At 40.1% G+C, this 13,744-nt stretch overlaps 1 protein-coding gene across 1 annotated transcript in view; it reads right to left on the bottom strand.

The window, feature by feature from the left end:
* Positions 1-13,744, bottom strand: part of GRID1 (glutamate ionotropic receptor delta type subunit 1) — a 485,602-nt gene that overhangs the window by 288,693 nt on the left and 183,165 nt on the right. The window contains exon 3 of the mRNA XM_066554224.1: positions 3,128-3,412. Coding sequence (XP_066410321.1) covers positions 3,128-3,412 — 285 coding nt within the window. The remainder of the gene's footprint in view (positions 1-3,127; positions 3,413-13,744) is intronic.

Genomic DNA, 13,744 nt, shown 5'->3' with positions numbered 1-13,744 from the left:
AAAATAAAATATTAAATTTCCCAGTGGGCCTGTGCACATTGTTGCAATATATGTGGAGGCAAAAAAGATGCTCTTGTAGAGGAAAACATAATTCAAAACACATCAGCACAACTGAACCTCCTCAGGATGGCACAACAGATCAGAATTCTGTTGCAAATTCTTTTACAGCTGGGTGGACCTGGTTCCACAGAGCACCATCTGAGAGTCATTGGCAAACTTAGGGGCAGCCAGCTTTTTTCACCAAAAAATGAATGTCAGTCTCAGCAACAGCAGCCTCCCAGTGTGATCAATGGGGAGCAGGTTTCTCTGGATCTTCTGAAACCATGCACAAGCCATAAATGAGAGAAGTGGAAAAACAAGGGCTAAATCATGAAGATAAAATACCAGTATTAGCTTTTATCTTTTCTGGTATAAATACAGGGGAACTGAATGGACAATTATCAACCAATCTTTCCCCTGTTGGTGCAGCTCAGTAGGAATCTCTCAATTTCTTGTTGTAGACTTTAAGGCATTTTACTGTAAAGAACTATATCCTTTCACTGAAGTTGTGCATACATTTTTATCCATCATTTCAGTGTGAAAAAAGGCATATTTCATTGTAACCACAAGAATACTAGGGGCTTGTAAGGCTGTTCAGAAACTACTCTGTGTTTCTAACAACCAAGTCCATTACTTTTCCACAGAAATTATAATTCCAAATGTATGTCAAAGAAGGGACAAGTAATAACTTTAATAAATAATTTTCATCTTCAACAGTGTGGGACGTTCTTTAAATTGTGCAATGCTATTTAGTCTCCAGAAAACCTGACAATTTCCACAAGGAGGACACCAAGGGCCTTTAGAGACCAGCAAATGAACAAATTAAAACACTAATCAAAGGAATGGTACAACTTGCAGAGACCAGGTAGAGAAGGACCACTTATTATAGGAAACCACCAAAGCCCAGTGCTGGAAATTGTCTGTAGTCACAAATATGTCACCTCCCTCATCATGGCCTGCAGGGGACTCCTGCCCATTGGGCAGGGAGGTGCTGCTGGAGAAGCAGGAGCAGGGCTCTGTGGAAGCTCAGAACAGAGGAAAGGGCCATGCCCCTGGAGCCAGGCACCTGTTTTGGAGCTCAGCATGCAATACCCTGGGAGGTGGATTGGTTATTCATCCTCTGTTCACCAATCCATGCCCAGATCTGGCAAGGTTCACCCAGCTTCTTTATGGAAACCCCTCCCACCAAATTCTTAGAAATAAAATTATTCTACTGGAATCAGCCTAAGATGGATGTCACATCCATGAGGAGAAGGAGAGGAAAGAGCAGCTGCAATGCACACCACACTCCCCACAGGAGAAGAATGCCTGTGGCAATCTTCCATAACCTTAATGTCTTACAGATACAGCCTGTGCCAAATAGAAAAGATCAATTTGATCATAACTGAATTTAGAGGTACGTGAATTAAGGGTTTCAGGATTTGCTACTGAGATGTTAAGTTTTTGCAAGAAAAAAAAAGAAGATAAAGAAACACAGATGCATCACTGGAATAAGGGATACCATAGTTCAGTAAGCAGATAGGCTAGTAGCAAAAATAGCAGCTTGCACATCGAGTATCTGGGGTGTTTCTAAGACATCCTAATAAGATTATTTCTTCCCCCTTCGTTCTTGAAATAACTGTTAGAATAATTTGAACTCTTTAAACTCAATCCTCTGCTAAAGAGAAGCATTCTCATCACTACCACAAGGCCACCAAAAGAACACCCACCACATACCTTGTGACTTCTGCTTTCAAAGCATTCACTGTTCAAGCATTACAGAGGACAGTAATTACAGGACAGTTCATTTGCTGGGTTACTAGATTTTTTGAGCCTACAGATTAGCTCTACAAGCATCATGGAAGTCTTCTCATGCTTAAAACAATTCTATGTCATTAAAAAGATGCTAAAGTCTCATTTAATTTCCTACTTAAACCCATCCTCATCATCCTCAATGTTCCTGTTAAAGGACCAGCAAATAACTATGTAGCAACTGAAAAGAGAAATCTGCACCCGAAACTCAGGATTAACCAAAACTAGCACCCAAAACTAAGTAACCAAACTTCAAAACCAAAGATGATATTTCTCTCTCACTTGCTACTGAAAATAGTAGGGAGATAGTATATAGAGAGAATGCAAATTAAGATTTATTTTGCAATGGTGGAAGATGTATAAAATCTAAACTATATATGCATAGACATACATAAGATTGTTTTTTCCTTCTGTGATTTAGCCTTAAGTTTGCTTTTTTTATATTCTGTGCATGGTACATCACCACATCAAAAGTTTTGCATCACATTTTAAAGCAAAAATGTTAGCAGGGTTTTAAAAAATACCATAGAAAATTTATTTTCCCCACTACAGATCCTGTATCCTAAGACAGGAGTGCTGAATATACCACAAGTATTTGGAACAGTGCTCATATCAGTTGAGCAGGGGTGGGGGAGATATAAAAAAAAATGTGTACACAGTTCCCTTTCCCTCTGAGAGCCTGGCACAATGAGAGATTTGGGGTTTTATTATTCTTTATGCCTATCATAAGGTACCAAGGCAAAGACTCCTTTTCCTCAAGTTTCAGCTCAAAGGAAGAATTTTACTGAAGGAAATGCATGAGATTTAAAGAAAATGCTAACTCTACTTTTCAGCTTAATGCCAGGAATATCACTGTGAAATTTAGTCCAGACACAGAACAGTGTGTGGAAGCATGTAGAAAAAGTAATAGTTACTGTGAAAATTTATTTGTAAAGAGAACGATACTCAGCTTTGATAGAAAGCATTTTCTGGAACAAGTAGAGACCATGCTGAACTTCCTTGCACATCTATGTGACCCCTGCTGATCAATGTCAACACTTGATTAATATTTCACTGAAAAAGTGTGAGAAGATTCAAACTTTGTCTGTCTGGGTAGGTGTTGCTAAGCAACTTTGCTCCTTCTCTGGGAACTAGTCTTCACAGCAGCCTTTCCTTCAAGACAAAGACCTGCATCCACTCGAAACACTTTGTCAGTGAAAAACCCAGCACGCCATATTCCACCCTTTCCATTTGCTCCCCACCTCCTAGCCGAGAACCCCCCAACGTGCCGGTGCCTGAAGCGCTGTCCTGCCCTTACCGTAGTCGCTGTCATAGAAGACAATGAACTTCTGCCAGCGCAGCTCGGTGACCAGCTTGAGCATGACGTCGTTGAGGCGCACGGGCGGGCGCGCGGCCAGCGTGTACTCCTCGTCCTCCAGGCTGGGGTTGAGCTGGCAGGCCGTGCGCGGGGAGCCGCCCGTGCTGCGCTGCACAAACAGGTGTGGGATGTGCATGGCGTCCGTCAACGACTGCAGCGCGTTGGCTGACGCGCAGCCCGTCGATGTCACCAGCGCCAGGATCCCCAGGGTCATCAGGTCACAGGCTGGAGAAGAGAAGATGTAGAGCAGGGTTTGAGCGAGCTCAGCAATTCCTTCGGCCGACCTCGATGCCAAGAAGGGAACGAGGAAGGTTTTGCCCTTGCCATCAACACAGAGCTGAAATTATTTCTATCGTGCTATCAGCTGAAGCCTTTCAGAGTTAGGTCCTGTACCTTCAGAGTAGGAGAGAGTATCTGCAATCTGTCTTGGTATGCCAAAGTTGAGGACAGATAACGTAACTACTGTCAGTTCCTGAGACACGGCTGATGTGGATGGAGATTATGGCCCTTGCTTCAGGTCAGTGCTGGTGCACCCAGGAACTGAATTCCCATTTTTTAAAACTCACTTCACTGCTTTAACCCCTTAATCCTTGTTGGATACACTGGATGAAGATTTTGGACAATAAATTTCCATTCCAAGGACTTGCCTCATACAGCAGAGCTTTGAGGGAATATTTAAATTGATAAAAAACATTCACTGTTTGTCTCAGAGCACTGAAAAAACAAAGGCATTCTTTAGAACCAAGACAACCCATGAATGACTAAACAATTATTAGCAACACTGTAGCTGTCCTTAAAAAGATCTGGAAAAGCACGTATCATTTAAAAACACAGCATATACATTTGACCCCATCTGTTTTTGAGAATAAACCATTATTCTCATGCTGAGTTTGAAACACAGACCGCGGAGAGGCCTGGGCAGTCTGCTCTGCTGCTCAGGACACCACACATGTCGTGTTCTTGCTGCACTTCTCCAGATCAGGCAACCTGATATTCAGTTGCAGTTAGAAAACATTTCCAGCCAGGGCCCTCAGCAGCTATTCAGTCAATAGCAGTGAGAAGGCTGTGTAAGAGTGTAAGGCAGCCAGGAATGCTGGTTTTTACTAACTCCAGTGAATAAATGGAAGCAAGTTGGCCCTGGGAGCTCAGCACAGGAGACCCTCACAGGTTAGGCTAGCACTAGGCCTGAGGGTGCCCCAGGGGCACTAGGAACTGCCTGCTCCACCTTTGAAGAGGGCTGGGGGCAAGCTCAGGGGTTCAGCAGCTGTTTCAGACCCCAAAAAGCACAAGCACAGCCTGCCCACAGGAAACCCTTCTCTGCTCCCCCTGCACAGCCAAGCTGGACAAGAGGAGAATGGAAATACTCCACAGCCCTGGGCAGTCTGCAGGAGCTCCTTAACAGTGTGTGAACAAAGAGCCTCTGGGGTGCAATTCAGAGCCCCCTGGGACACCCAGAGAGCTGAGCCAGGAAACTCAGCTTCCAGCTGGAGAAGGGAGGCTGCCCATACTGGTGCTTCCCCCTGCAAGGAGACTGCACAGGCTGGTGACCTGCAGCCACACTGCCACAGGTGACCTGCTGCCTCATCTCCAGTGGAAAGGCAGAAAAAAGAACACAATCTATTAAAAGCATTTATTTATCCTCCTCCAAACACCTATATCTCCACTTTCAGAGGCCAGAAAGTCAAAGGAAGTGACTGAAAAATGAATAATTAATAGTTAAGTATTAATTAATATTAATTACATCAAGTCTCCATAATTAAGTACACAACTCTTTCTCACACAACCAATGAAGCACTCCACCAAAAATCTTCTTAGACCAGACAGAAAATAGATATATTTCACTTTGATATGGGATAACAGAAAGAAAATGTTTGATCTTCTCTGTGCACAGAATGTTCAACATGCATCCTGATGCAACAAAGATGAAGAGCTTTTAAAATTATTTCCTTGATGGTCTTTACAATAAACATATGTCAGCTGCATTATCTAAATTTACTCTGTGTTGATTATAGCTATATGAAATTGTTCTTTGTTTTTCCTGAGAGCTGACCTGATTTAACAGCAGGGAGGCATTATATTTGCCAAATGGGAGACCCAGGTTCGGGAACAGATTTGATTTCCCAGGCTTCTTGCCAGAGAAAACCGAACATGTCATACAGGTAATTTATTTAGCCACAGTAGGGGAGGGAACAGAGAAGTGAGAACAGAGGGAGAGAACAGCAGAGCTGAGCCATAAACCCCTGCAGAGATCACCAGCCAGCAAGCTTTGCTGTCACCAAGGGTGAGAGCAGCAAGCCACACGGGGCTGTAGCAGGAACAATTTACTTGCAAACCAGACAGAAGGAGACAAAAAACAAAGCCCTTTCTGATGGGAGGCTGCATTGGAGAGTCACTTATTTGTAAAATTCAGAGCTGATCACCGGTTTTGCAACAAGAAATACCTTCACTCAGTGACTGACACTAGCCAAAAGCTGCTGCTTATTACAGCAGAAATACCCGAGAGGCTACAGATCACAGCAAATGGGCCCCCTTATCTCCCAGCACAGCCCACCAAACACAGCTGAAATAGCTCAGCAAAGACCATTTCAGCTGAGGCATTTTCCCAGTGTTTTGTAGCTTGTGTACACGGGTTAGATTGAAGAATTAGTCAATATGCTTCCACATTCTGATATTTTTGTCAATTGATTATGTTCTGCCTGAAAGCATATGCTACTTAGTACGTGTGTGCTCCTCTTGGCTTTGTTTTGAGATAGCAGGCAATAAAAACCGGAATGACTAAAGAAAAAAAAAAATTTTCATGTTTTCTGAATTGCTTTCTTTAGTCAAATTACAGAATGTGAAACAGAACATGTCATTCCTAATAGAAGACTTTCATTATACAAAAATACAATGGATTCCAAGAAGCTCAACCTCTCCACAATTATTGCACTGAAGGGTGAGAATAAGCTTTGAGGACATAAAGAAGGAAAGTATTACTTTTTACATGAGTAACACAATGGGGAACAACAACATAACAGACTCCATTAAAAAACTCATTAGATCTTAAGGCATCTCAAAATTCCTTAGCAAGGGAACATTCAAGGATTACACAATCTTGGGAGAAAACTCTGGTGAACCACTATTTTTGTTTTAGTACTTCCCCCACATTCCTACAATTTCTTGCACAGAAAAGTGATGCAATTTTCTGTTTAACTTCACAATAGCTATGGATTTGCAGCAACAAACAAATATTCTTGACTCTGTGACTGAGTAAATGGCTAATTCTGTCTACCAGCTGCAGCTTCATAAGCATTCAAAAGAACCTGCAATTTTTTCATAAAAATTTCATAGCCCCGATCTTGACATTCTTACAAGCTGAATACATTTTATTTGAAATGCTTTGTTCCATATCAAACTACCAACATAAGGGAAAGGGGAATCAAAACACCTTGAGAACTTCAGTGATCTTCAACTACTAGAGTTATAGTAATATACATTTAATAGTCTCCTAACTATAATGCCCCCAGTATTTATTTATGTTGCAGATATCTTTACTTAGATAGGTTTTAAGAAATAAGGCCTTTAAAGTACTTGTTCCACAGATGAAAGGACAGAAATGTTCTGGTAATTCTGCCTCAGATTTGACTGCTACTTAAACAGATACAGATATTAGTTTACTGTGCTGAGCATTACTTTATCACCATCAAACTTCATTTTAGGAAGACACCATATCATATAAACCATACAGTAAGAAATATGTAGTCTAACATGATGAAAACATGACCATCATCATACCTAAAGGATCTTCATTAATGTATTTGAGCCAATTAAATCATGTCATGGTGTTTGTTCAGTGTTGGTCTCCATCAACAGACCATCTCTCAAGCTTATTCTTGGATTGCATTGAAGTTTCCCAAACTATTGATTAATCTTGTTTGTCATTGTTTTGGTGAAGTATCTCTCCTAAACTATTCTTTTGAAATCTGTTTTCAGACTTCCTTTAACAGATCTGCTTGACACTTTACATCTTGAACTGTTATTTCCATCACAGTGTTTCACAAGACACTGCTTTCTTCTCCATCTATTGCCTCTAATTTTATCTCACATCATAGCAATATATACAAAACACTCTCATTTTGTGACCCACATGTCTAACTCCAGACCACAACTCTAACTCCATTAAGACCACACTTGAGCCTGAAAAGACGCTATTAACTTTCAGACTTTGCCTTCTCCACATGACTTTTCTCATCAGTGGGACTCCTCGTGGTACATGAGACAATGCAAGACTTCTAGTTTGCTGCAATCATCCTTCAGGTCTTGCATTCCTACCCCTGCTTCCTGCACTTCCCAATTCTGAAGACAGGTGCAGATGGCAAAATCCTGATTTGGCACCATCTTCATGAGGATATTTGCATTAAGAGCTTTATCTCAGATCTCTGTAATTAAATCCCTCTCTCTCCAAACCACTGGGGATTAAAATACTCCAAGAGAAACTGTTATCTTGCTCCTGGCAATGTGACAACATGACCATCACTCAGTCTCCCTTTCAGTGACTTCCTATTAGCTGAAAAGAGTAGAAACTTGATCCTTTGTTTCCTCCATCATCAACAGAGCAGCTGCCACTATAATTTCAGCTCTAACAATATATCCACCTACTGGCATTCACACTGCCTCTTCAAACTTCCATGTCTTTCTGTCTCTCACTTCTGGGCATTACCATCCTGCCCACTCTGGACACCCTCTCATATTAAATAAATCCTCTTCAAGTCTTTAGTTGAATATTTTTCTTTCTTTTTTCATTTTGACTAACCCTTAGGAACTCTTTACTGCACTGCAAATGAAGAATCATCCACATCACAAATAACTTGCATTAAAAAAAAACACTGTCTGAAAATGGAGAGGCTGCTGCCTTTCTGCTTGGAAAGGTTTTCAAAGGAAGGAAGATAACTTCAGACATGCTGTATTACTCTGCAATGAAGTGATTAACTAAGTTGGCACTTAAGTGTCTGTGATTAGGTTTGAAAGCCACCTTCCTGCTGAGACAAGGGACTTCATGCTTGCCTCGGTACTACTGCCTCAGTCAATCTGACAGAAAACTAATTTTGCACATTATTCATCTTTGAAGTCTGAAGAATACAGCAGATTTTGGGGAAAACCCTCGGTTTTGGGAACCTAAATCCTCATATTCCATAAGATTATCAAGGCCTGTAGTATCTGCTGAAAATGCATAATTAGCAGATCCCAACTGAACTAGCAAGCAGATGCAGAACGTCATGTGCTATATACAAATGAACTATTGCATTATTTATGGGTATAAAATTTAATTAGCATTTTGGTTCATTAGCCAATTTCAAGATAAACACAGATACACATAAAATTTTGGGGTAAAACACTAGAACAACCAACAGTTAGGAGATAAAAATGTACCAGTTTGAAAAATTGTCTTAGATTAAGATGTAGGGTCTGTGGGAAACACTCCCACAGAGATATTCTCAAATTAAATGGAAAAAGTCCTTCTGGGAGGTTTGTTGGAGTACTGAAATGAGATCAACTGCATCCACCAAGCAATATTTCAAACTCAAAAGGATAAGGCTACAATTCTTCCATGTAAAGCCAAAATAACACAAACCACAGAAGGGTTTTACATATACCTAAGGAAAACCTGACTGTTTCTGCTGTAGTACATGATAAAGTTCCATGAAGTTAGGGCTCAGGCCCACAGTTAATTCAGCCACCCAGGAAAATGGCAAAAGACTATCAGCTATCTACATTTTATTCCTCTTTAGGCCTCAAAAGGCCTTTAAAATTTATTGGGTTTGTGCAAAACCAGCTGATCAGGCAGAAAAAAGTATAGAATAATCTCATCTATATCACTGAGACTGCTTCTATTAAAAATATTGATTTATACAAAGATTCACTCCTATTATTGTTATATTAAAAATAACATTCAAATTAGTTATCTAAGCACTCACTGAACCTCATGCTTGACTAAATGGGGTTTTCTGAAGAGTAATTTATTCTCGCTTCACATTTTAGGATGTTACTCTTGAGCTTCTTTCCTTAACTGAGAAAAGCAGTTTATAATGAATTTGCATAATTTGCACCTTAAGACATGCTATGCAGTTGTTCTCCCTTTGGATCCTCAGCAATAAACTTATTTTTCTTTGTTTCATTTCTGTAGGCTTTTACTTACCTTTATGTGCTGTACTTACACTATGGTTCTACAAATAACAAAAACTTTATTATTTTTATTAGGAAATCTACACAAAGCTATAGGTACTTGTCGCATAATGACTGATGATATAGAGAAAAGATAACAAAGGTAGACAGCAAAAACCTTTTACGTAGCACTTTTATTGCTGTACCACTTTATATGGAGTGAAGATGGGTATTTCCTACTCCATTATTAAAACAAAATGCATCTTAGAACTAGAAAGAAAATTCACAATTTCTCCTCTGTGGTTTGATTAAAAAAAGTAAAATCAAGAGAACCAAAACCCCAAAGTACCTCAACTTAGACATGTCCACTTTTAGGATAAAATGTTGGAGAACAATAAATATTCCCTCCTTCCTCTTCTCAGTCAGAGAAAGGGCAGGACAGGTGTACCAGTGGATTCATACATCAGTGTGTGCACATAAGAATTCAAATAAACACTATGCCAGAATTCCTCTGACAAAGCAGCATCTGAAGAACATCTCAAAAGCAACGAAACCAAGAAGATTTTTAAATGTTTACCCAAAAAATTGGGAAAACTGCTTCTAAAGGTCAGCCCCCAATTTTTGGGCAGTCTTCGTACTGTGTTCCCATTATTCAAGGAGGAGGAATAAGGGAATAAGGTGCTGGGGTCAGCAGCTGGCTCCATCCCTCTGGGTTCAGGGCACTAACAGGGGCCTTGTCACTGCTCAGTGACATCAACTGCTCCAGAGAAAGGTTTAGATCTTCAGCTTCCTTCCAACTCTGTGTTTTACAACCTGATATCTTGAGGGCCAATTCTCAGCATGTATAAACTCTCAGAGCTCCCCTGGCACTACCAGAACTGTCCTTTACATCTAAATAATTGCCACCATGCCTTCTTTGCTCCATGACTCCCTTGGCTCAGCATTTTCAGTGCTCTCTCATTGTTGGCTGGCACACACAGACAGCTTTTGGTACAAAGGCTGCAAAACGCTGTCATTTCATAGGACCTATGATGAACACCAAAACCAATATCCCTTCCCTAGCATTCACATTAACTGCAACAACTGGAGGTGTAAAGAACTATCACTGGCAAGACAAACCAAAAAGCCATTTCTGTGCAGGACAACATTCTTTGTGTCAGCACTAACCCACGAAACTACTAATTGAAAAATTAACCAGGAGCACGAAGAGGAGCAGTCTAGGCCACTCTTCTGTTTGCATTTGTGCAGACAAAGAAATTATTCCAAAATGGTAAGTAATATACAACAGAGAATAAAAACAATGCTCAAAACTAGAGTTTTGGCTTTCGCTTAATTTATGGGAGTGTATTAATAACTCCCCTCACTCTTTGATGGCCAAAATAAAACACCAAGCACAAGTAACACTGCTCTACTGACAACACAGTTTCATTTCTGTACAACTGAGTGATGCCATCAAGTGGTCAACAAATACACCACTTGTTTTCCAAGTAAGGTTTTTGGGTTAATCTTCATTGAGCATGCTGTATTTCGTGTGGAGAAGCTACTGTCATGAAATCAGCAAAAAGCACACTCCACTGATAAAAGTGCATCAATTGAGAGCACTAGTGACAGGCAAGAGATGGCCTTGTTTTTCCAAAAGACAGCTCTGACACTGCTCTCTAGCTCCTCCTAAGAATGTAAGAGTCTCTGAGAGCACAAACAGCCTTCTGCTTTAGAACTGAATTTTGCTATTTGTTTTGCAGTTGGGTGGATCTAGAAGACCACACCAGGAAAGACTGCATAATGTAGGCATTAAAAGTATTTATTTAAAAAAAAAAACAATTTAGCATTGTGAGTGGTTAAGGATGTACAACATCCCAGAATTTAAACTTTTTCTAGTTTTCTTAATTTATAATAAAAAGAGCCATAAGCAGCTAAAATAGAAATTCAATGGTACAAAAATTCTGCAGAATAACTGTGCTTGTTTTCTCAACAAAATGTAACTCCATTAATGAAGACTTGCTCTTGGAATTGTAGTTTGGCATGATTAAAAATGTGATTAAGCATTTCTGATAATTTTGAATAGTGCATGGTTCTACAGAATTACACATTAATCACAATGGCATCAGGAAACTATTTTAAGGCACTAGGTGGAACTGAATCAGCTTTGACTTTTTTTTTTCTTTTTCCCCTTCAACACTAGTTCTGAGGTAGAATTAACTGCAAACCATCTCAATTATTCACAGAACATAACTGCTTTTCTGTATACTGCATATTTGATCTCTATTCTTTGTAAGTTTTTCAATAATTATGTTTTCTTTTGCCCTTCAACACAGAATGAGCTGCACTCTCTCACCCTCTGCTTTTTTCACCTGCCTTTCATGACAAATCAATGACACAAGTATTTTTTACACCCTCATTAGCATTCTGCAGGGATGTCTGACTTTGTTGCCTCCTTTGGGACTATTTTACTTGCACACGCTGAGTATTATTTCAATGTCAGTGCGGCTCAGGCTCAGATGCAGCATACACCAAAGGAAAACATTCCTCTGCCATCTACAAAAGCAGTCAAACACAGCAATTCCAGATAAACTGATAAAACCTCTCATTCTTTGGTACTGAGGAGCACATTTGGATCCAGAGCAGCACTGACAACCAAGGAACACATCAGCCCTCCCTGCCTATCTAAAGATATCCATGCACAAATAGAGAAACTTCCTTTGGGGAGAGGCTTAAGCTCTTCCCCTTTGCATCACACCTTAAGCTGAAAGCAGAAGGGATGAGCATCAGCCCCAAGCCTCCTCAACACTGCTTCTGCACTACCTACAAAAGATTCCTGTCATTTCCCCAGCACATTAGGAGCACGTGCACTCACTGCACACTCCCACTCACGTAGACATTTTAAGCAAACCAAAACACTGACGCATGATCTCCTTTCCAATCTAACATTGTGCTCACTAAAGTGCCTACTTGAAAACAACAAAGTCAAATAACTCAAACATCTCTCCAAAGCAGCACTTTACATCCTCAGACTTTAAGGAAGACTCTGGGACATACATAATGCTATTGGGGCCGCTGTGTCACCAGAAGCAGAATGATATAAGGCTCAAGGTAAGTTCACAAAGGATACACCCTTGTCTCATGTACAGACAGCAAGTTCCATACTCCAACAAGCAGCTCCAGAAATGCACAGCCCTAAAACTCATCCTTATGGTCCCATCTATGATCTTCCCCCTCCCACAGCTGTTACTTCTACTAGCAAAGGGGACAGCAATATTACATAAGGCAGAGGAGACACCAGAAATCTTCACATAGCCAGGAAAGCACAGCCGTGGTGGAGGAGCCCACTTATCTGAACAGCATTCATTTATTTATGCCAACTGCTGAAAGACTTGTAGTGTTTATGAATCTGGTTGTGACTCAGGATGTATTTATAGCATCTATTTATCGACAAGCTTTAGGGGTTGATCTATTGAAAGATCTCTGCAATGTATCACATACTTACAACTGCATTCAAAGATTATGCAAATATCCCAAGCCTAGCAACAGTCTAAAGCTGCTATGTCATTTTCTAAAATCAACTTTAAAAGGAACACTTTCTCCTTTCCTCACTCATGAAAGACATAACAAATGCCAAAATTATTTTTGCTCATTACTAAGGAAAGGTTCCTGTCCTCACTCAGCTCTAGCATTCGTGATATAAAAACCACTTTGCTTGCAGATCTCAAATCCCCCATGGCCATCCAGTGCTATAAACTGGGTAGCATTAAAACACTGCAAATCTGCATTCTCCAGTTTTTCTTTTAGCAGTTGCCACTGAATACTTCAGATACCACACAACTTTATTAACACCTACTAAAGTTACTTTAAATTATTGGAGTATTACTCTCAATTTCTCTTTCCCCTTCAGCTCTAAATGAGACAAATCAGGAATCCTGACAGAATTCACAAATTGTCAGGAGTTCTCATCTGAATACATTAAATTAGCCAGTTGTTCAAATGCATTTAACACCTGGTAGTTCCCACTGTGAACCTGAGGGCAGATTTTCAAAAAGTCTCAACACTTACACACTTCCTCATCAGAGGCTTCTGCAAGACCAGGCCTCTTATTTTGATGTTTAAATGAGACCTGACCTCTTGAAAGTTTTTTATCATTTTCAACCAGAAGCTTTTTTTTTTAATTATGTCACCCTCTGTCTCTGGGGATAAGCAGGTATTACACTGGGGATAACCGAGCTGACCTCAAACCAACAAAAATGCAGAATACTTAATATATTATATTATTAAAAAATGTTTAAAAATCAGTCTAATTACAACTTGCACCTAAGGTTTCTTGCCACATGAAAATCATACTAATTAAGACTCATCTAGAGGAAGCCACATAGAAAATATCTGCTTTTAAAAGACATCAGATTCCACAGGAAGATATTGCTTCAC

Source organism: Molothrus aeneus, chromosome 8 (assembly GCF_037042795.1).
Source record: "Molothrus aeneus isolate 106 chromosome 8, BPBGC_Maene_1.0, whole genome shotgun sequence".
Classification (NCBI taxonomy): Eukaryota; Metazoa; Chordata; class Aves; order Passeriformes; family Icteridae; genus Molothrus; species Molothrus aeneus.
The sequence above is the reverse complement of the archived record's forward strand: the minus strand, read 5'-3'. Positions and strand labels throughout refer to the sequence as shown.